The sequence below is a fragment of the Mercenaria mercenaria genome, unplaced genomic scaffold (assembly GCF_021730395.1).
Source record: "Mercenaria mercenaria strain notata unplaced genomic scaffold, MADL_Memer_1 contig_760, whole genome shotgun sequence".
Classification (NCBI taxonomy): domain Eukaryota; kingdom Metazoa; phylum Mollusca; class Bivalvia; order Venerida; family Veneridae; genus Mercenaria; species Mercenaria mercenaria.
In genome coordinates this window covers 1-24,497 of record NW_026463660.1, presented here as the reverse complement: position 1 = coordinate 24,497, position 24,497 = coordinate 1, and the positions used below count along the sequence as shown (strand labels likewise).

The following is a 24,497-nucleotide window of genomic DNA, read 5'->3' as shown; positions in this document are numbered from 1 at the left end:
TTTTTGTATCTTGCATATACTGTAAAGCGGGTTATATTCGCGGAGGTTTAATTTTCGCTATATTCGCGGTCAACATTGACAGAGCGACATCTAAACACTGCAGTTTTTTGTTACCGCGAATAAGGAAGACAACTCATATTCAAACTTACAAACTTACTAACATCAACATTATTGACTTTGTTTAGTGTTACTTTACTTTTTTGTGTCAAATTGCAATGCATTGTGTCAGTTCGTGCGGGAGCGGGAGGGGAGGGAGTTGGGGTGGGGGGGGGGGGGGGGGGGGGGGGGAATACATTCACCACCTAGTTTACTGAGAAGAGGCGACTGTTTGTAGTCAAAATGTTACGCATGCTACTAAACACTACTAAAACGTCTTTATATGTTACTTAATGTTACATGTTGTTACTTGGTGTTATTCTTATAACAAATGCAAAGTATGTCACCAAACTGGGCCAATTTCATGCCCTATCTCAACTTTGAACAACAAAACTGACACGAGGCGTCTCGCTAATTGCCGGTAATTAATGGCCATTTCATCTTTGTCTTTAACAGATCTAACAAAGGACGATCACACCATATCTTATCGGTTTGAATTGAGAAGTTGATGATATTTTTTAAAAAATCCATTCAGAGATATTCAAAATTGCTTTCTATACTTTCATAAAAATATTTAAATTTTAGAAAGGAAACATCTAGAACAATACTTTCTTAAGTCGACAGTTCAGTGAGACCGATTCTGCTGTTCGCAAAGGATGTCATTTATTATGGATATCTACTTTCGTTTTCAATCTACCTCAAAACTTGCGTATTCATTATTATCTGCATATCTAGGAAGTGTGACCACCCTTTCTGTTGTTTACAACCAAATTTTATAATACGCGGTCAAAGAAGTTTCCGCGATATTAAGACACCATGAATTTAAAACTCTTAAGAAATCGCGAACATTTGGCACTGTGAAAACAACCCGTTTTTACTTGTTTTGGGCCTGCCGTGCGACGTATGGCTCTGGATGAGTTTGCTATGCTCATTGCTTCCAGTAAATCTACCCTTACCCTTTAAACCTTTTTTATGTACATATAACTGTTTATTTGTACATTTGTTGAAAAACTTGCAATACGGAACACTTCGAAAATTATCGGATAACGCACCTGTTTTTTATTTGTAGTGTACATGAATTCAGCTTACCCGTCAAATATACATTGTTTGTCAAAGATAACATTTACTCCAGAAGAATGTCAGAAAAATTGAAAAGCTATACGAATATCCAAATAAATGTTACAAATTTTGTTTTTAAAGACAGTGACCTAATTATGCGTTCTGTTAATCTAAGACATGTCCTGATCCCCGTGGTTTTCCCAGATATCAGACAATTGTCTCAAGTTTTGTTCAAGGTATATTCTTGACTTTTTTTACACGATCGATATTTTCTTTATTTCTTACAAAGCGGGTTTAAAGAATGCATACACAGTTAAAAGTATGGATATTTCTTCAAGGTCTAACATTTCGTCTGCGTGTACGATCTGCTGTGACCTATATCAACAGCCAGGTCTCAGACCTTTTTAAGCATGCGCGGATCCAGAGGGGGAGGGGGGTCCGGAGGTCAGGACCGCCCCCCCCCCCCCCCCCCCCCACCCCTGGAAAATCAAAAAAAAAAAGAAAGAAAGAAAAGAAGAGAAGAAGGAAAGAAAATGTTTTTTCGAAAAGACAACATTAGGACCGCATGCAAAGTGTGTGTTGCTGCTACTACATACGACCTCGACATAATTCATATCATCATATGTATGTTAATTATCTGAAAGAAACAAAGAATTTTACCTTTAAGAAATGATAATAGGTAAGGGTAGAACTTAATTTTATTATTTTTCCGAAATTTAACAGGTGAGCTCATAAAAACGTGAAAATAAGGGGTACATTGTATATAAAATTGCAGTGGAAAAGGTGTTCTTAAATGTCCAAGAATGCAGGAAATGAAGTGCTGAATTTCAAAATTTTCCAAGGGGCACGCCCCGGACCCCCTTAGCTGGCCGGCTACTTTTCTACTTAAGCCTGTTCAAGAAAAAATTTGGGCAACCCTGTACTTGTAAACGGCTCAATAAATGTGTATAGGCACACATGTTGTCGTCGTACTTAGTGGTCGGTCGGACCCCCTCTGGGAAAATTGGCTGGATCCGCGCATGTTAAGTGTACATACTTTTATACATTCTTTTCATGGTACATGCATAACTTTTTATTCAAAGTCATCCGTGGTATATGCATAGATCGTGTCCATTACAGAGACCCTTCTCCCGTTACGTAGTTCGGCAATCAGTTTTAAATGTCTTGACTTGTATCATTTTCAGTTAACATTTCTGTCTAAAATAAACATTATTTTCTGAAAATGAAAATAAAGTTCACATGATGCGTCTGTCAGGATTGTAAAACAGATATTTAGTTAGGGGATTCACGTAGGGGGAACCAACATATGTATTTCCAAATGGGCTCCGCTTAAAATCATATACTGTGCTTCCGGTAGTATACATTTCTCAGAAAAACAGGTGAGATTTTTATTTGTAGGTGAATTTCGTGAAAATGAACTTGTTTTGCCAAAATGTCGCGATGGAGTGCAATCAAGTATACATTACCAAGCACGTAAGTGCATTTACCTTACCTGTCTTTGTTAAAATGACGGAGAAAAACTTATCATCCGTAAAGTGGTATGACTGAAAATTAGCAACATTTTTATCAATAGATGGAAAGAAATATAGACTGCGTCACTGTGTATAACCAGTTACGATGAGTGCGATATGCGGATTTTCAAGAATGTTGGTTAGATGTTTTTCGAGATTCGTAAATATTCATGTAAATCTAAATTTACGAGAATATATCTCGCAGGGGTCTCGTTAAGTTACGATATTGATAAGATTGCCCCATATACCGGTATTGTTTCCGGAAACTTTATCAGAACATACAACGTTTATTTCCCTACTTAGCTTCATACCTGAAGATGTGCTTGATATTTTGAATGTAATTACCGCAGCTCATAACGCTTTTACAAGTATTAAAGACAAATAAATGTTTCTTCAGAATGTAACCAAGCTAATCTAAATGATGGTACTACTAAAGCCTTCGCATAGTTTTGTTTTTACTAATACTGCCCTCAATTTCTTTACTTTTGTTGTTTTACAACAACCGTTAAATATTTATATTTGTCGTAGACAGACGTAATAACGTTATTAAGCACATCCGTACCACAATGGATAACCGGCTATCCTCACGCTCGCTGGACAAAAAAATTACGCACTGGAAAAGTACCCCCTCTTTAATTAGGTAGGTAAAGATTTTCATTTATTTCTATTGATACGAATCCAATTTATGCTAATCAACTTGACAGTATTGTTAAGGAATGGACATGGCTTACATTTACAAATTCTGGTCTGAAAACGATTGTTATGTTTTAAGAAATTTCTTAACAATTTCTTCAGTTTGAAAAAAAAAAACGAACAAAAATCCGAAGTGGCGCAGATGTCTTTGTTCATGAACAGTCTGTGAAAACTTTTATCATCTGGTTAAACAGATGTGTCGCATGAAATTTCCGGGTTCTACAGTCTTTGTGAAAAACTAAATTAGCCGTTAAACAGGTATGGGTGAAAAAAGTATGTCTGTCGAAAAACGTCGCTAGATTTGCAAAAGGCAGTCGTTGAAGTCAGCTATTGGCTATCGAGAATACAGGTGTATGCAAGTTTAAAAACATTATATGCACCACTGTGTCTCTTCTTCATGTATATTTTGTTTCCATTTAATCTGTCTGTGTTTTTACAAAGTCTTTCTTCTCTCATTTGTGTAAAGGTGTATACTTGCAGTCAGTAAACCATGTATGGTCCTTATTGCAATGACGAATAATTCTGGTTGGTTTCATTATCATTGTCCTTTTTGGTTTTTTCGTCTGCCTGCAGTGTCTTGTACGGGCTGTGACTGAACATGCATGGATCGACTTTCAAGTATTAAACATATATGTAAGTCCCACGCACAAAGGTCGCTTATCACATGCAGGATTCAAAATCTGTTACATATGGCTTTATATAAGTATTTTGTGTCGGACTGGTAATTTCTACATGCATAGACCGGTTTTCAACTACATGTATATTCACGTTATTCCAAAGGTTTATAAATCAATATTTCATGTCCGGAGTATGACTTCATTTCGTTTACGTTGTGTTTGGCGACCTGTGGTTTTCCACTTTTTTATTTCATTATTCCTTGAGAGATTTTGAAATATGTTACACAAACGTTTACTTTAGCAAATGATCTTGGACATACAAGAGCCAGCACTCTTGCTTGAACATGAAGTTCGTACATTCGGCTCCGGCCTCTTAGCAACGATTCGTGTCTGGTGCGTAATATTTTACATAGTATTGTACATGTATATTGAAATAAATGTATATTATTATTTACTCAAACGATTGCCACAGTAAGACTCAGGAAGGCCAAGGTTGTATTTGGGATTAATGTTTATGATATAGTGTTGTATAGCAGAATCTTTATTTTCATAACTAATCCTTTTGAAGGTTTTATTTGATATCTGATTTTGTATTGCATGGGAATTTCACTTGGTTTTATATGGTCTTTTCATGTTCTTAATCAGTATTAAATAGCTGATTTAAAAGTTACTAGGCAATGATATTATGGGTTTAATATCTTGTTCGCGTTATACATGAATTCTAATTTCAAAATCAATTCAATACTGCTTTGTTTATGGATCATGTATAGATGTGAGGTTGAGAATACCCCTGACCAGAATTTATAGAATGATAGCCTGATCAGGGTTGTAAACCCAGGAGACTTTTCGATATCGTGTTTACTCGATGAAGGTTACAATTTTGCTTCTGATTTCCTTATTACCTGACAGATTGAAATGAAATAACAAGCGTCGATGACAGGAAAATGGGTGCTTTCCACGCCACAAAGCGTTCGTCAGATATTCTTAATTTATACTTTTTTCATTCAATACGCTCAAATGCTTTTCAAGGGCCATATGTGTAGCTAACGTATAAACTGGAATCTTGATGAAATATTTGAAATTTATGTTATTAAAATTTATCAAGTAACAAGAAAATTACAAGTAAAAATGTTACAGCGATTTTACCCGCGCACGTGTACGATAAGGCTAGCCATCAAGTGGCTATCATATGATTACCAGAACCATTTGAAGAGGTCTCAAGATTAATACTCACAATTTTACAACCATCATCATTATACTTGTAAATCCTGACAGGTGCAGATAAATTGCAGAGACATATTTAGTGGAACGGGATTCGGGTACGATATCCAAACTCTCTAAGCCCACAATAAAGCACACTTTCTTCGTGTGCAGAACCGGTACTTGACCTCTAATTGACTGTGGGACACTTTGGAATATCTAAGATATCCCAGGAACCGCTACTAAGTTTTGAACTACGGACCTTCGCATTGACAGTCTAGCTTAGTATCACTTAACAATTGAGCCACATGAATCCGTGAATCTTAGTATACCTGAATATACTAACAGTCTATGTATTCTGGTAGCATACAATAATACCATGTACGCGTAAAACATATATATTTTTTATACCAGATGATATTATATATGTGAAACAACGTAGATCTACAATACCTAGAGTTGAACATCACAATATCTTGTTGACAGAAAGAGCAAATACGTGCACTGCACATAAGGAGAGAACTCTTGTGACGTATAAATCGTATAAACAAGCAGTAAAGAGTTCCGATACTCTGCAATATGTTGATTAAAGCTACATGTTGCTAGATTTACTAAAGACATAGATTAAATGCTGAATTCTTCAAACAATACTAGTATTTAAAGGACTGACAACCAGAAGCAATCATTTGCACTTACAAATACCAAGGGGAAAACACTTTTAATAGTAGCCCGGAAGGTCAACTAAATGGGTTTTCCTTATCCTTCGAAAGCTGGATCAGTCACAATATGTCCTGAATTTTGTCGATGTGACTGTATGACTGTAAGCCCAGCAAGAAAGCATGGCAAAAAATGGCAAGAACGCGTGTATTAGGTTAAAATTCAGGGAGGGTGTTACAGAATATAACCATTTTTCACTAAGGCTCTTGAAATTAAAGTGCATTTTTTAAATTCATCAAGTTTTCGTGGAACGACTGCCAAAATACTTGTTTACATACAAAGGTATTCAAAATCATCGGAGTTAATGGAAAGTCTATAAATGTTAACAGTCGAGTTCAGCGTCAGCACAAGCGGCCGTTTTCGACAGTCCTTTTTTTTTCGCCTATACCTGTTTAGAGGGCTAATATATTTTTTTCAGAAAGAACCCGGAGATTTACAGAGGTGCTCCGAAAGGGCAAGTCTGTTAAACAAGATGATAGTTTTCACAGATTGTTCTTGAACAAAAACATTTGTGCAAAACTTTGGATTTTATTCGATTTTTCAGACTGAAGACATTGTCAGGGAATTTCTAGAAAGATAACGATCGTTTTCAACCCAAAATTTGTAAGTGTAAGCCATGTTCAAGCCATAAAAAACTGTCAAGTTGATTTGCAAGAATTCGCTTCGTATCAATGGAAATAAATGGAAATATCTATTTCAGCGGGGTTACTTTTTCGGCGTTTTTTTTGTTGATTTTTTTTTTTTGTTCAGCGGGTTATACAGTGTGCGTACATTTTATACTGTATATTTTGGAAGCAGGGCATACCTGTATATTTTGGAAGCAGGGTATACTTCGAATTTTGGCCCACGTAAATATTTGTAACAATTAGAATTTCGTGATTTTGGATGTCTGTAAATTAAAGTGAGAGATAATTTGTAATTCTGTAGAAAATTTAAACAGCTAATACATGTAAAATTCTGGTGTCAGTTGTAAAACTAACTGCTGCTAGCTTTGTATGAATCGATGAGTCACCTTGGCGCGGGAAACTAAGATCATAGAAGGGTTCCATGCTTGTTGCTCAGGAACAGTTTTGCTGTTTTGTGAAAAAAAAACGAGATGGATGGGCCCCCATTTCATTAACATCCTGTAATTCAGTAGGGACTATTAAATTGAGAAATGCAATAAATAGAGGATACTTTTTTGTTTTGAGCGAATATGGAATATATCTCACCGAGAAGTGAGAAAATTTCAAATATTTTCACGGGCGCGTAGCGCAAGTAAATGTGAATATTTTCTCACTTTGAGGTGAGATATTCCATATTCACGAAAAAAAACAACAAATTTTGTTTTTATTTTATGCTTATTATGCATTTTGCAACTAATTTTAATACTCGTAGTAGCGCGGGAAACAGACGCGCGTAACGAATATTACGTCAGACATGCTGTAACGTTAAAGATGCGCACGACATAAAGTTCCATTTTATTTTACTTCTTGCTGCATAACGATATGAAATTCACATTAAGTAAAATAATTTGAATCGAGAAATACACTATAAAAACAAAGTGTGGCTACAATTTTCATCCTTAGTTAAGAAAATAATTTAAAATTCATACTTATTGTACAAGTAGATCGGTAAAACAGTGAGTGATATGCAGTAAGTGATATGGATTATATCTCACTGATAAAACACAGTATTTCATCAGTAAGCATAAAATAAAATTGGACATTGTTCCTGCAACTGGATCATTGCAGGATGTTCAAAAAGTGCAAAACTGATTATTTTGGCATGTTATTTTTAATGGCTGGTGTAAAACTTTCGTTTTGATAACTTTCTGTATTCTTGTCTATGTGAGTCGTGATCCTGATATTAACTGAAAGCACAAAACATACGCATAATTTATAAAATCGTCACCCTGATTCTGCTCATTAGGGAAGTGCAATATAACGACTCGCTACATGTAAGCATGGCCGTGCCCAAAATTTTCGAATATAAATATACCTTGCTACCATTACATTTATTAGGTGAGATACGGTTACCTGATCAAGTAACAGTTTACATTACAAGGGACGCAATGCAGACTTATATCGGGTATTTAAATGAAATACTTCCTGGTTAATACGTTTTTCGTGGAAATGAAGTTTAATGACATGTACTGTTTAGCATTAAAGTGGATAATTTTAGAAATATCGGATAAAATATATGTTTACTTGTATCGGGGATGTAATCTATGTAAACGACACTGTTGATAAAGCAAAACTAGACAAACGATTTAACGAAGAAATACATTCGCAGTGTGCCTTGTGGGCTGTCTATTTTAAACGGATTATTTAGCTATGTGATAACACGGAATGTAACACATCTACACTCATGGACGTCAATATACAATCAAAACTAATTAAGGTTACATATGATATACCATAAGTTATTCGACAAATTACAACTCAGACGTTATTGATTTTAGTGAAATATGTCAAACAACTGTTGCGAAAGTTGTTGTTCATCTGCGGAAGATACAGAGACGTTTACTCAAAACTGTAATAAAGATGAAAGACAAACCATTACACAACAGCCGAAGCCCCAGAAATACACCAACGGGACAAACGAGCCCAGAGAGTAAAACTTGTTTTATCCTATTTAGTTTATTACAATATTTATTTGACAGATGTTGAAGCAACAAAATGCTTTAAAAGAATAATTAATAAAAGTGTTAAATTTGCAACAGTTTATTCATGTAATTAAGCATTGTTTAAATTCAAATATATGTGCATATATATGATAATATAGCATAAATAAGTACACATATATGTAATGGAGACCTTGTTTCACCAGTATTGTATTTGTAGACAGGAAATGCGTGATCTTAGAAGGGGTGAGAATGGTATATTAACTCCGCAGCAGTTACAAGATCTTCGATCGAGATTGAACCAACAAGAAGAAAGGTATTAGTCATCTGGTTGTACTTTAATCTTTCTCGTTATATATTTAGTAACACATATGTGTATAAGGACAACTATGTTCACCATAAGGACACACAGCGTCAGCCAATTACAATCCGTGTGTGAACTAAGAGACACAAATATTTGAACTATAACAAGACAATGTACTGTTCGAAGGAACCAAGCCTGTAGAAGAGTCATTTTTCTTTTCCGTTCTATAAATTTTAAATGTATAAATCGATTTTTGTATGTCATTTCTCAAACATTTATCAAAACAGGACAGTGATCCTGTTGAAGGCCATGACCTCTAGCTCAATGGTTAATATACCATATACATATTGCCACCCCTCCCGAGTTTTGTGCCCCAAAGCTTCATTGCCATAGGGTTGTGGGAGGGGATGTTGTTGGGGGAATAAGACAAAACTGTACATTAAAGATGATATCGAGTCTGGTAGTATACTGTTACAGTAGTATTGTTGTAGTAACTTTCAGCCGGAAAGAACATTTAGTTTTTTTGTAACATTTTGAAGGTGTTGCAAGCAGGGTTGTTAATAATTACTTGCAATAGTAATGCATTAAATTAGCATTATTTGGAAAAAGATGGCATTAAGTTAGCATTAGCATTACTCATTTTTATCAAAATAATGCATTAAATTAGCATTACATAGGGTGCATTAGCATTACCATTACTTTTTGAGAATCATTGCATGTTATTGTCACATACACTGTTTTTCATTAAATCATTTTAGTTTACCTAGGTCTAGGTCGTCTACATGAATAGTTAAATACGTGTATGACTTCCTTGTATTATATCTGATTTTTTTCTTTTACCATTACTTTATATAAAAAAAATTTAAAAAAATAAAAATACCTAATGTTGGAAGTACAGCATGCATGAGCATTTAAATTGTTAGAGAAAGTCAAGTACCTGTTTAATGGCTCCCTAACAGCCTAATTTAACATGACATGTAAAAGCTAGCTGCCTTAAACAGGTCTTAAACATCACTATCAGTGACATAGTGTTAATTGATAAAAAGGTGTCAAAAGATAATAGATTCTGTTTGATATTTTGGGTGACAAATCTAATTATGTCACACTTCTATGGCTATTATAAATATACACCTTGGAGTTGTCCAAGGTTTTAAATGTATTTTTCAAAATCTTTCAGGTGTACATTGAACAAAAGGCAATTATATCATCAGACAGTTTATTAAAATCAAACAAAAATCTATTAGAGAACTGCTATAACCTGTATAAATAACAGCATACATGTGTATTATTTTTTTTCCAGTGATACAAAAAATAATGCCTAAGTAATGCTAAGCATTAGCATTAGCATTACTTACTTTGGCATTAAATTAGCATTATTTTCAATGCTAAAATTGTGGCATTAATCATTACTTGGCATTATTTGAAAAAAATAATGCATTACTAATGCATTACCATTAGCATTAGCATTACTACAACCCTGGTTGCAAGTAAACCTTCTCCCTCTTAACAACCCAAACTTTAAAAGCGTTCCGACACATATGACAGTTGCCTCTTTTCTCATTTCCACATTATTACTTCCAAAATACATCCCGTAGGACCTACTGAATTATTTTGAGCCACTTATATTTCAATAACGCATATTTTAGTAAATAATACACTCATTTCCTTAAAATGTGTATAAATTTTGTAGATTATTGAATTACATGCTATGTAGGGTTCGTATCAAATTCCTATTGTAGATATAAGAAAGACATTGACAGGCGTGATTCAGAAATAAACGAACTTAAAAAGGAAATCGACAGTCTTAAAAACAAAAATAATGAGCTTCTTACAAGGTGAGTAAAGTTTGTTTGTTTTAAACTAATTCCATTGGTTGAATTTACCCATGTATTATTTCTTAGCAAACATGAGTTATTTTTACTGTGACTCGTTTGTTAATTTTTCAGTAACCAATAAACTGTTCATTTTTCTGTTTACTTCTACTAAGTAATACTCAATCCAGTTTTGCATACTAAATTCGTCCAGCGGTTGTCGCAACAACAAAATCAACTTCCAGTAAAATACAACTTGACCTGTTGATTAAATACTACACAGGAAATAATCACGTCGGATCTAACACTTTGCAGAAAATGCTCCAAATTAGTAGCTGATATTGTTATTATGTTATCGATGTTTTAAGGCGTTTTAGCATATCAAAATTATATATGTATTAGTTTCAGTTACCAGTATATCTGTGATCGAGCGGTATTGTATTCCGTTCCCTGCCTGTTTTTCGCTTTTCGCATGGGTTTAATTCCGAGGACTTCGTACTTGTTCATTCTTATCTACGTTAAATTCCGATCGCTTCGAATATAAGTCACATCAATTCATTCAGATTCAATATTTTCCACAAATTGAAATACAGTCTTTCAGAAAATAAACATGTTAAGATATAAAGGTCTTATGGCGACTTCCTAGCTTTGATGGTGGTGCACCTCTGTGCATTATTTTATCACATGCGTGCACCTGGGTAGAACCACCGACCTTCCGAAAGTCAGCTGGATGGCTTCCTCACATGAAAACTCGAAGCCCCAAGTGAGGTTCGTACCAACATCGATGAGGGGTAAATGATTCAGAGTCAGCGACCTTTGGTTCAAAACGAAATAAAAATATATGCGGTAGGAAATACTATAAAACAAATTCTATCATGGATCATAATTATTTAGAAATAATTTAAAACCAAAGAGTGCTTCAACACTATTTATACACGATGGGCGGTGATACTTCGGGTGTAATAATTTCACGAGGGCGCAGCCCAAGTAAAATTATCTATACGACGTATTACCGCCCGAGTGTATAAATAGTGTTAAACATGGTTTTGTTATTAATCATTTCAATTCTAATATGCCTTTAATCTAAAACAGTAGATAAAATATAGTAGCGCTCCTTTTTTTGTCGCAACAAAAACTTTGATGTCACCGCACATTCTTGCATAAAAACTACTTTTTTCACTGGATCCGCCCATGTATTAACGGGAGATAAAAAAAATCGCTTAAAAACCTTCAGGATGTGCTTTTGATAGTGTTGTTTATTTCTGGACCCTAGATACGGATATTTAAAACATGTTTACCGTTTCCAAGAACAACAGGAATGGTAAATAAAAATGTACCGGAATCGTCAAGTCATCACATATGAAATCAATACATAAAGTCGTCGTGTAATGTTTTTTTATGCAAGAATAGCGACAATAAACGTTTGTTTTGTGTATTAACGTCTGCAGAAGCCCTTGGGATATGTTTGTGACCTCGACCTTCGGTCTCGGTCAGAAACAATCCCGCGGGCTTCTGCAGACGTTAATACAGTGTCACAAAAATGCATTATCCCTACATTAACGTGACGACGTCATTCTAGTGTAAACTTGTTTTAACAGAGACAAGCATTTTAGAATACAAAGTACAAAATATTATAAAATGTATATAAAATTTTCAGAAAAAAAATGTAGTAATCTAAGTTAAACATGAAATGCACAAATAAAGAATTTTGCTACTTAATATCATAATATGTAAGATTTTAACTGTCCCCAGGAGTCACTACAATACGATCATGTTTCTTTCAACTCAGCCTCGACGCTAAAATTGTAACTAGATATTGAAGGTCATATATGTTTTGTTATAAAAAAGATTATGATTGAGCCACGCTATGAGAAAACCAATATGATAGTGCATCCGGTTTGGTCAAGGTCCATGCTGTTCGCTTTCAAAACGTATTGCAATTAGAGAAACCGTTAGCGAACAGCATGGATCCTGACCAGACTGTGTGGATGCGCAGGCTGATCTAGATCCATGCTGGTCGCAAACGTACTATGTTGGTTTTCTCATGGCGCGGCTCATATACTTTGAAAATTTTATTTACATGCTGCTAAAAATAAAAACACTTAAACGGTGCGTTGTACTTATATAACAGCGAATTCATGGTACAAAGTTGTAAATGGTGCACACATTTCATGCAAAATACATTTTTTGTAAATAGATGCTCTTCTTGAACAGACAATTGCTCTTTAAGGGTCGGTTCTAAAGATGACCGGAGAAGGACGTTTTTTATGCTGACAGATTTCTAATTCACTGATGAATAAGCCTGCATATACATGGTAATTAATTCATGAATAAACAAGTCAGATACCTTGGCTTCTAACAAAATCCAAATATAAGAGGTTGTTGACTTGCAAATCTTGTTTAACGTGCTTGCGCGTGCTTGTGTGTATATATATGTGTGTGTTTGCGCGCGAGTGTGGCGTGTATCTTATGTGCAACCATGCTTACACTGCTGTTGTTTATGGCCAGTGAAGGTTACGTTTTTAGAGACTGACTATTTCTTTTGAATATATATCTTTGTAATTTCTCGTTCCATAAACACCACCACCCTTCCTTCATTCTACCCCTATTCTTGTATCATGCATATAATCAAAATGTACTTTTGGGGTTTTAAAACAACCCTTCTACTATATCTTTCAACCACATTTTCTATTTGTGACGGACATACTTTACGATATATGCCTTTGGTTATATTGCTATGCTCTGTCCTTCCTGAAAATCCACACTTACCTTTTAATCTCTAAAAACAGTATAAACCGTTAGAATGATACTCTTATCCACCTTCACCCTAATTATCTGTTAAAAACATATCAAAGTGATAACCAAATAAGTATAGTTATCAGGCAATGAAAATAACAAGTAAACCTAGATATCTTTATTAAAACAGATTAAGTGCAACAGCAAGCGCCAAACTTACTGATGATAATCCAAACATAGCAGATCTGAGCGACATAAACCGTCCAACAAAATTATCAGAGCAATTTTCAGAGTTATATGATAATGAGTGGACCGATGCATTTGAAGCACTTACGAATACAAAGAAAGGAAACAAACCGGAAGAAGAGGCATGCAAGCTCCTGCTTGGTGTCATGACGGTAAGTGTTATAAGAATTAGTTTTACTTTTACAACATGTAGACCGCCCAAGATTATTGATAAAACATTAACTACTGAATGTTTTTTGTTGTTTAGATATAGTACTAGTGTTCGAACAATGACAAGAATAATAATCCTACCAGGTATTAAATATGCACATGTGTGATACCAGATGTAAGGAACAATGAATTAACTGTATGGTTAAAAACTTGCTGATATAGTTTTTTTAATTTTATATAAGCTATATTTTATATGATGTGTCATGGTGAACATAACATATCTACACATCAGCTTAAATGACTGATCTGGATTTATATTATTAGACCTATATATATAAACACTCATATCTTTTATTTAAAAATTTGAGCTATTTTGTCCAAAAAGGCAAAATTAAAATATGCTGATGTATTTGTTCGGAGTATCGAAGCAGACCAGATACAACAGATGTTCAAATGGTAACTGTAAGTTTGATTTGTCTAATTATTTCATAGTCTTAATATTGTCACCCTGTTTACTGTTTGACTATTATTTCTTTACAGACAATATATTCAAAATGCTATGAAAAGTCAAAGGACGGTCTTCATGAATTGACAAAAGCGCTATCATCTTTTAACGGGGTAAATTCAATGAATATACATTATAGATTTGTTCTACTGACACATTTTTGTAATATATAAAAACTATATTTTAATGTAGTGAATCGCTGATATGATAATAACAGCAAAACCTAGATGAGTACCCCCCTTTACCGAATCAAGAAAAGACGACACAATGACACACTTGTACAAACTTGCGCGATTTATAATGTAAAAACATATTACATAATAATTGAACTTTTGTCTTGTTAATAGAGTTTTTGCATTTATTCTTTTACAGATGGAAGTTCCTTCCAAAGTAGTTCTGAAGGCAGTGAAAGATGACAGAAAAAAGAATTACAGCTATACGATCACTAAACTTAGGGAGGTAGGAATGGTTTAATATTTAACATATATTTAACTTCTTATTACATTTTGTATTGTACTGTATTTTGTCATTTATAAAGAGTGCTATATATATGTATGAGCATATCTAACACACTAACAACACAAATAAATTGAGAAATATATATAGTAAACACTACTATGTGAATCATTTTATATCTAGTGGGTAAATTTGTTAACAAGTAATGACAAAATACCTATCAATGTGTTGGAAATGCAAGGCATTAATTCATTTTTGTCGACTTGACCTTGCATTGTTCTATACGTTGCAACATATCTATATAACACTGTTTAAGTATGCATACATATACTCTTCAGGAGGTAAAGCCTTCATTACAAAGCATAATCACAGAGAATGATACGTGTTTCATCGAAAATTACATAGACAAATGCATAACATTGTGTTGGCTTATGGCCATTCAGGATCCTCCCGTGTATATTGATGTCGAAACGCAGCGGCATGATGCAAAACTAGATACAGAAAGATACAAACATTATACCCAGTCTGGAACAGCCGTCGATTACATAGTTTGGCCTGTATTATATCTACATGAAGGAGGACATATACTGTGCAAAGGTATTGCACAGGGAAAGAAGAGTGAACCTGACTTTGATGCAAATCCTGGTCTAGGAACAAATACCATTATTATACATTTTTGAAACTTTTGTAGGCAATTTACGAATCGCAAAGTGTACACCAGTGTCCATACTGATGTTATCTATCAGAATATATGGACGCAGATTAATCAATATTGAAACAGATTCAATAACATTGTAAGATACAAATGCTAAATTTGTAGAGTTGTCTTGTATTATAACTGTATGAGGGAGAAAGCATCTTGAACATTGAGATTTATAGAAGGGTCTAAATATGCAATATATATAATATGTTTATATATTTACTCTAACAATCTGATAAGCAGAAAAGGTATATTTAATATTTTCATATTTTATAAGCATTTTATCCTAACGCATCATAATACTGCATCATTTAAGTCAGTTCTACACATCTGGTTAGCCGGAAGTGACGAAGGAATGATCATATGATCGGAAGACCTAGAATAATGTGTGATACATGTTGCTATTATAAAGAGCTGAGAATCTATTATATTAAGTTTCGATAGTGTTAAAATTCAGCATTTCTGTTTTCGTTTGACAATAGACTAGTTTTAATGTAAAATAATTAAAAATGATAACAAAAAATAATGCAAGGACTCGAACTGATATCTGGCGTATTGTGAAAATTAAAGTATAAGGACCTACATATGTTTTGCCATATAATCGAAAATAAGTACACATACAATTAGGAAAATATCATCAAACTCTACATTATTAAACTTTTACTTTTCTGTACGCGAAAATGTCTTCAAAAGTGGGATATTTTCATATGAGTCTAATAATAATTGTTATTGGCTGAATTTCCTTCGGATACATTAATGCCTTGAAAAAAGGATGGCGTAATAAAATTTTACATTGTAGAACAATATTTTGAAACGTGCAGAACTACCTGAATACTGCAGATATTAAATTTAAGGTCACCTTTTGTAATAAACAAAACAATGTCCAGTGTTCGAATAAGCACAACAAACACAATGTGATATTTCAACACTGACCATTTACTGTCTTGTACATAAGTAAAACTACAACATTTGATAAATGTAAAAGTACATGTATATTACACAAGTTTACTTTTATTTACAGTCTTAGATGTGTAATTCATATATAACAAAATGTGTCAAAAATTCAACTGACTTATTTTCGTGTCCGTATAAAAGTTACATTAGCTCTGAGAGAACCTTTCGTTGGACGATGACATAACATTTCTATTATACAATTATGGAAACAGAAATTGCAAGGAATTTAGAGTAGTTGTAATTTTGACATTTCGTGATAGCTTCGAAATCCTTATTAGCATTCCCAACGTTATTATTTATCGGTACTGGACCAATGTATTGATTGCTGGATTTGAGTATCCAAATGTATATACGACGAAACTCGGATTATAGTAGCTACCTGATAACTTAATTTATTATTTCAAATTCACCTGCTATCGTTCCGTGGGGTCACTGATATGGTGACGATGCAAAAGCTAAAACAGTTACTGTGTTTTTCAAAAGACGTTTCTTTATAGCCATTGAAGATACTATATCAAACTGCCTGTTTTAACTTTATGACCATCTGATATGAACTAATCATATCAAACATAATCAAAAGTCACAAAATATATCAGGTAAATAAGGTCTTGTATTAGTACGAGTATAGTTTTTAATGGTATGTGTATGTAACATATGTTGTTATTTTCTTCTCAGTGTTGCTAATAGCAGTGTAACTAATGAAATCCAGAATATGTTTAATCTAGTCATGTATTTACTACTTCTAGCATTGAATATTTATTATTCTTATGCTTTATGTTTGAACTGCTGGTTTCTAATCAAATCTGTCATTACATTTGTCTTACAAGCACGTGAAAATACTATACTATAAAGTTTAATTCAAATTTCATTCCTCACAAGATAGTTGATTGATTAAGAGAACATGCGATCCGAACATAAACTACGGCCAGGTCAATCTGACTAAAGTACATCTCCTATAACGCTACGCATAGGATCTGAGAACGACCTATTCATAGCCTCGTTCTGACGACCCTTTCGCTAGCCAATCAGAGCCTAACTTACAACATCTTGCAAATCTACATGTAGCCTTGACTTTTGATATTTACAATTCTTATGCCGTAATGTATCAGATAGCCGGCTAGCTCAGTCGGTAGGCTACTTGCTTCGTAAGCGAGAGGTCCCGGGTTCGAGCCCTGGAATGACTGCACATTTTTCTTACTCTTTGACATTCGAACAAGTCGTCTGATTGGATAAAATAAAAATAGCAATACTGGAAATCCAAAATATACAGAAGACGAATCTGAATGGGTCGTTCTCAGATCTTCGTTTAGAAGATCAAGTACTTAAGTCAGATTGCGGCCAGGTATACGACAGATGCCGTCGATAACTTGAAATAAATTGGTTACTAAAGTTACTTTCATTTAAGTTTGGGCGTGATTAGAATTAAAGATAAAAATCATTGATAGAATAAGAAGAAAACGTGAATAAATTCATCGTTATTTTTTTTTATTTATTTTTTTTTGCTGTGTTCATGTTGGCCTTATTTCTGTAATTATAGTTCGATAATTTCATGGCTTTTCACCAGAAACTCAGAAAAAATGTTGTGAAAATTTTGTTATGGACATTCAAAATAAAACCTTGCTATTGAGAGGTATACTTTATTCATTTTGCACTATATACTTACATTAACAAAGTTCTTTGGCATTCTATCAATACTTTATAACTAATAATATTTGGCATACATCATAATTGATTTTCAATAAATCAAAATCATACATCTTGTTTTCTAACGACCTTTATCTACTCTATTTAAGTCATAAAAGTCTATACATTCTTGATCTGTTAATCAAACACAAATCAATACAGATTGGCAAACTTATAGTCAAATGCCCTATTGAAATCTAATTTCAAGGCCGGTAAAATCAGGATTTTTTCATTCCGTTGAACAGTAACTTGAAAGAAAAAAAATTAGAATTGTATTTTCGGTAGTCGCAAGTGAATGACCCCGAATATTATATATTATTTTATAGAATGTAGAAGGCATATACATGTACATGCATTAGTGTAGACCCGCTGTTACATGACTGAAATACTGTTGAAAATGGCGTTAAACCCAAAACAAACAAACAAAGCATTAGTGTAGAAGAGAGAAAATATATACCTCAGGAAGCAAACAAATGTTCATGAGGTTCTCTTTACTGTAATTAGTTGATAGAAAGATCTAGCTAGTTTTCATAGAATAATCCGGAGAGGTACACTCAACATATTGGGTTATTCATTTAATAGCTATTTAATAGCTATTAGTCCTCGGGGTAGAAGTATCAGTAACCTTTGTGGCACATCGGCATGATGATATTGTTGGTGTCACTTGAAGAACTATGCAAGAAATGAATGAGTATTTGAATGACCAAATATATCAACTTATTGACAATATAAATAGATGGTGCATGATGATTTCAAACAAATGTTACGGGTTTCATGTATTTCAATAGAACATGAAAACGAAGAAATGATAATTGTATGACCCTTTTTATGCTCCAAATGGAATGCATACATCTGTTGCTTCCTCCGTCGGTCCGCCTGACCATCTGTCCGTCAGTCTATCAATTCTTGTCCAGGGAATTCCTCGACAACCACTGGTTGGAATTCAGCGTCAATTTCATATGAAACTCCACTATCAACAGCAGATGGGCATGGTATCTATATGTTCGGGTTTCATGAGTTTTCACCGACTCATTGTTAACATAAGTCGAATATTTCTCAACAACCACTGGCTTGAGGTCCTCATAAGAAACTTCGCTCCAAAGTGAAAATGGTCAATCACACATGTGATTTTTAATGAGTTAAAGCCTCTTGATTATTCAACATAAATGTACTATAGTATCATTTCTCGTCCGGCTATTCCTCAGCTTACAACAGCGGTAAACTACACATGCAGTAAATAATACATCACCAGTTGCGTATTTTAAAAAGTTCAATATTACGCATCTGTTAAGTACAAAAAATGAACATCCATCACAACTTAACATAAAATTTATTGTAACATTGGAGCCACGCGCTTTGCGATTGAAAAATATAATTCCCAAGACTCACGTTTGATTCATATGCATGTCACCAAAGTCACAATAAATTGTACACGAGGAAACAAATGCAAAAGGAGCTCGGAAGACAAGTACTGAATGACAAAAGGTCTTATTCTAGAGATGAAATTAATAAATTACGCAAGAAACTAGACATAAAAAATATAGTCCACATACTTTTGGATATAAAAGTTCTAAGTCAAATATTTCTGAGCATCCTTGCCTCTAAAATAACCAAGTTAGAATTAAATGTTGTATTCTCTACCTGTATATACGGGTATTGTTACGGTCGCTGAAACATAGACTGCACGTTTAAAACGCAACCGTATCAGGGAGTCGACTTTTAGGCAATGTGGTTAAGAGCATTGGAGCGACCCGGATTCAAGTCCCAACACAGTCATTTGGGAATATAAAATTCGTTACAAAATACTATACTCTTTGATTTGTTACGGCTAAATGTCATAAGATGGGGGCTCGTCCGAGACTTTAGAACCGTCTTATCACAAAAAACTTTTTCAGAGTTCAGAATTACGAGAAAACTGTTAAGAAACTTATCGTCACTACATTTTACGAAACTTTTGATAAGACATCTGTCAGATTAACGAGAACGTTATGAAGATAAGAGAAAAATTCTCGTATGTTTCTTGATAAGACGGGCCCTTGATTTCGAACCGACAATGGCACTTTCTGTGCCAAAATAGCTTACACGTCAACATAAATATTGACGTGTTTGAAGAGGCGGGTTGTTACAGTATCTTAGTTTTAGCTATTTAAATTTTGAAAGGCAATGTTGTTTAAGATTATTATAAATTACGCTATTGTGCGCAAACAATATCGCGGGAAGAGTGGTTCTTGATATCATTACAAAATTATATATTAGTTAATGTAAATATTGAAAATTATACAAACAAAATTCAATGACAGTGGAATTGGTGATCAAAAAAGGGAAACACATTAAAGATAAAAATATTTGCACATCCACGACGATAAGATCATCCGAAAAAATACTTAACGTTTTAATAATGTGAAAATAAAGCAAACAAAACTTCAGGCATAATCATGATAATACTATGCTAGAGTTAGTATGTGTCAAACTTTATCTGTGAACGTATCAGTTAAAGTTCAATTATCACATGTACGGTTCAAGTTTACGATTCAATACCTAATATAGGGTTATACCGTATAAAACACGCTGTCGTATATCGTATCGATCAATTACCTATGGCATGAAACTAAGTCAGCTTTAAACATTGTATATCTTAATGATTAAATTCTTTGTTTGCACTTATAATAGTCAATATTTTTCGGAACAAGGAAGTAAGTTTTCTTCTACGTAAACCTACGAACATTATCGGGTATACCGTGTTTAACGGTTACCACTCAATCGATAAACAAATACAGTTACTGAAGATATGTTACAGCTTGTACCTGGTTGTCGCGGGCTTTTTTAACATTAAATACACTTAAACCGAAAGTGATTTATTTCATTTGAATAAATGCGAAACAATAGACGATTATTTAGACAATCTTATGGTCAGTAGATGTTTAAAAAGTACTATTACATTGACTTATGTAGGCAAACACCAGAACGGTTAAACATGGATTAAATAAAAACGGAATTTCTTTACAGATAATCAGAAGTGATGTCGGACCGGTAAGTAAAGTACTTCTTTCTTAGAGTAAAAATCTGTCTCTACCTTCATGACCAACAGACACATCTAGAGACACTTTCCATTGTGAGACCAGGCTGCTTTGATGTAATTAAAAATAATCGATAATAGTAGACGAATTGATATGAACCGATATGGATTTGGTTTATTGACTATTGCAATATGTACATGTACATTCCGCCAAAATAAGTTTCTGCAATACTCCATTAGCCAGTTCTATGTTGAATTATCAATTTTATCACATTGAAACGTTTTAAACCTAGAAGTAGATCTAGTCTGTATCAAACGATCTTAAAAATATTATACTGTAAAAGAACTTTTGAAATTAATAAAGTGGCACATATTTACTGTGATATAAGGTATGAAGATTACTCCTGCTTTTCACGATGCATTTCGAGTCCGTCATGTAACAATTTGGAATGTGTAGAAACGCAAATTAACCACTTTTTTTTGTAAATACTGACAGAACATATTTATACCTTCCTGTGTTTAGACTGAGTTCTAGCATATGACATTTCAAAACAACAATGCAAGTTATCTATAACCCGTCGCATTATAAACAGCAGGTAATACCATTTTGAAACATTTTAGTACGTTATATAGCTCTTGCAAGTAACGGTATGTACATTTTATGTGACGCATTTTTTTTCTCTGAGTGTATTATTGATCAAATCGAATCAGATATTTCCTTAAATATAGATTACTTCATATTTGTAATCATAAGACAGCTAATGTCACATCCAAAACGTTTTGGACCTCATAAATGGGTCTTGTTGGCGAATTATAACCATAGACACTCATAGCTTAAATTGTATTGATTCGGTACCTTCTTTATTTCATTTGAAATCATGAAAACTCAGTTTCTGCACTTAGAACATATTAATGATATAAAAACCATACATAGTCAGTTAACATACCATGTCTTCTTATCATAAAAGAAAAAATATTGATATGTTATGTTACTTAATAGAAAAATACTCTGTTTTGGAAACAATACTTCCTGAAAATGCTCCCATAAAATTGCTGTAGTGACATTGCGCGTATGTGGAATCAATGAATAAATCAAAAGAAAAAGGAAAAAACGAAGGAAAAACAAATTCTCAACGGGAGTTGTCAGTATTTTTCCTCAATACAATATTTAATAAAACTAAGCCAAAAAAAAAAAAAAAGAAAAAAAAAAAAACTGCCACATCCTTATATAACTTATCATGCCATATTTCATCATCATTATGACACAACATTTTGGACTTCTTCTCATGTAAACCCGAGTGACTACCTATTTGATGTAAACAGTTCTCATAATACTTACCCCGAAATGTCTGTGAGAGTGTGAGGATTTGTGATTTTCACAAACTTCTTCTTACAAAATACTGTATTTTGTGTGATGTGAAATTCGCAATTTCGTACACATTTATGATGATTATTTTGTGGAAACTGTAAACCTCTACCGATGAGACAAAACAGCCAGTTTGAACATTTATTTAGGAGGCAGTAAACAGTTTTCAGAGTTTCTCTGAAATATCAACATGTATGTATGTGTCTTATTACAAACCATCAGCAATACATGTTTAACATTTAGTTTTCAGTTTATAAGACCTGAATTTTGTGCTCTCACGGTCGCAAAATCTAATTATTATACGTAAAAAGCTAAATTTGCCAATTTTCAAATCTCGTCATAATTCCATTTCCAGTAAATGTAAGTACCAATTGCTACACGATATCTTATTTTAGAAACAATGTAAGATTTGACAACAAGCTCATATATATGTGACATCCGTAATTTCCTTTCCCATTTTTATTTTCCTATGGCCCCTGTCAAAACAACAGCTCCACTTTAAGCTAGTCTAATGAAGGCAATTATTCGCATATTTAAGTCACAGTGTTTCTAATTTCAATGTCAGTGTGCGTCTACTTTTTACCCAATAACCGAAGCTGAATTCTTTTCACTTAGTCCTAGCTTTTATTATTATTTCAAAGAACAAATATGCTCTTTAAAATGTTAAATACATCTTATTTGTAAATTTGACTGGGGCCAGTTCGACACTAGCAGCTGAAAACTGTTTACTGCCTCAATATTGAAAAATAATCTTTGATCATATAAAATCTTGATACAGAAAAACATAAAATGATCAATCTAAATAGAAATATTTATACAGTGTTAAAATATATAAGTGTTGAAAAAGTAGACATGACAGAGCATGTCTTATATGTACAATCATACTGCCAGTTATATTCCAGTTGTTGATTTTTCACACTATTTCCTGTTTACTTTTCAAATTACACAATAAGTGGCAAAATGTTTTTGAGTTGCATTTTCTTTTATCAAAGGCACCAAATAAATCAGAACAGGAGCCCGGACTATAACGACAGATATCAATCATTGCCTGATAGAACTTCTTCCAAATCCAGAAGCGATGCTCGAGAAAACAAGGATATTCTCCTCAGAGATCTGCTGGGACTTTTGTCGACAGATGTCCAGGAACTAGTAACTTCTTTATGGAAGCATTTGGATAACGAACCAGGACAAAATGTAGTAATATCGTATATTTTGAAGTAAACCTGCGTGTGATTTAATTGAATATTTGAATATTTGTTTAATATAGAGAAATATAATGACATTATCTTTTAAACCTAACATACTCAGATACAAGAGACATTTACTTTATTATGCTGAACAATGTATAGATATATAGATAACCTTTAAGGCAAATTTGTTGCTGGGAAAACATGATAACTTCTTTTCAACTGGTGCTATTTAATGGTGTTATTTGAGCCAAATTGTCACAGTGACAGCTGGGTTTAAATTTGTTGATATATAAAATGTATAATTTTGAAACATATTTATGACTTTAAAACGAAGGTTCCAAAATCAACTTTTCCCGGAATCAAAGAGATATTTTTGTTTTAATTTAACGTCGCACCGACACATGATAGGTCATATAGCGACTTCCAGCTTTAATGGTGGAGGAAGACCCCAGGTGCTCCTCCGTGCATTATTTCATCACGAGCGGGCACCTGGGTAGAACCATCGACCTTCCGTAAGCCAGCTGGATAGCTTCTTCACATGAAGATCAAAGAGATATAGTTTGGTTTGCTAATAACAGAAGTTTTGATAAAATAGAAATGCACTGAAAACTTTTAAAGTCACTTGTAACATATTTTGATAATATCTTTTAATATAATTGTGTTTTGAACCTACAAGGCAAATAAAATGTACTTATCATATGAATATCAGCATATTTTACTTTCAGCGCGATTTACAATCAAAAGAAAGTGAAATCTTAAAATTAAAGAAAGATATCAAAGCTCTTCAGGATGAAAATGACAGGCTTAAACTTAAAGTTTCGACTACAATGCAAACCGAAGTAGACGCAAAGATAAAATCACTTCAAAAAAAGATCAGTGAAT

General features: G+C 33.6%; 2 protein-coding genes across 3 annotated transcripts; both read left to right on the top strand.

Annotated features, from left to right (window-relative positions):
- Window positions 1–2,394: 2,394 nt before the first annotated feature.
- LOC128554801 (uncharacterized) lies at window positions 2,395–17,987 on the top strand. Of its 2 annotated transcripts, XM_053536114.1 has the most exons (8): window positions 2,395–2,534; window positions 8,337–8,488; window positions 8,719–8,814; window positions 10,542–10,637; window positions 13,540–13,747; window positions 14,286–14,363; window positions 14,623–14,709; window positions 15,045–17,987. In XM_053536114.1, exons 2-8 carry the CDS (start codon window positions 8,343–8,345, stop codon window positions 15,384–15,386), a joined length of 1,053 nt encoding a protein of 350 aa, XP_053392089.1. In that variant the 5' UTR covers window positions 2,395–2,534; window positions 8,337–8,342; the 3' UTR covers window positions 15,387–17,987. The 2 variants fall into 2 exon arrangements, with proteins under 2 accessions (XP_053392089.1, XP_053392088.1); XM_053536113.1 differs by lacking the exon at window positions 2,395–2,534 and having other exon boundaries at window positions 7,985–8,488.
- A 2,794-nt stretch (window positions 17,988–20,781) lies between these two features.
- On the top strand, window positions 20,782–24,491 carry LOC128554803 (uncharacterized; the record flags this gene model as incomplete). The annotated part of the gene is made up of 3 exons (XM_053536117.1): window positions 20,782–21,073; window positions 23,418–23,619; window positions 24,341–24,491. Coding segments are annotated over exons 1-3 (364 nt in total), but the record flags the coding sequence as incomplete, so codon positions are not given.
- Between the last annotated feature and the right edge of the window lie 6 nt (window positions 24,492–24,497).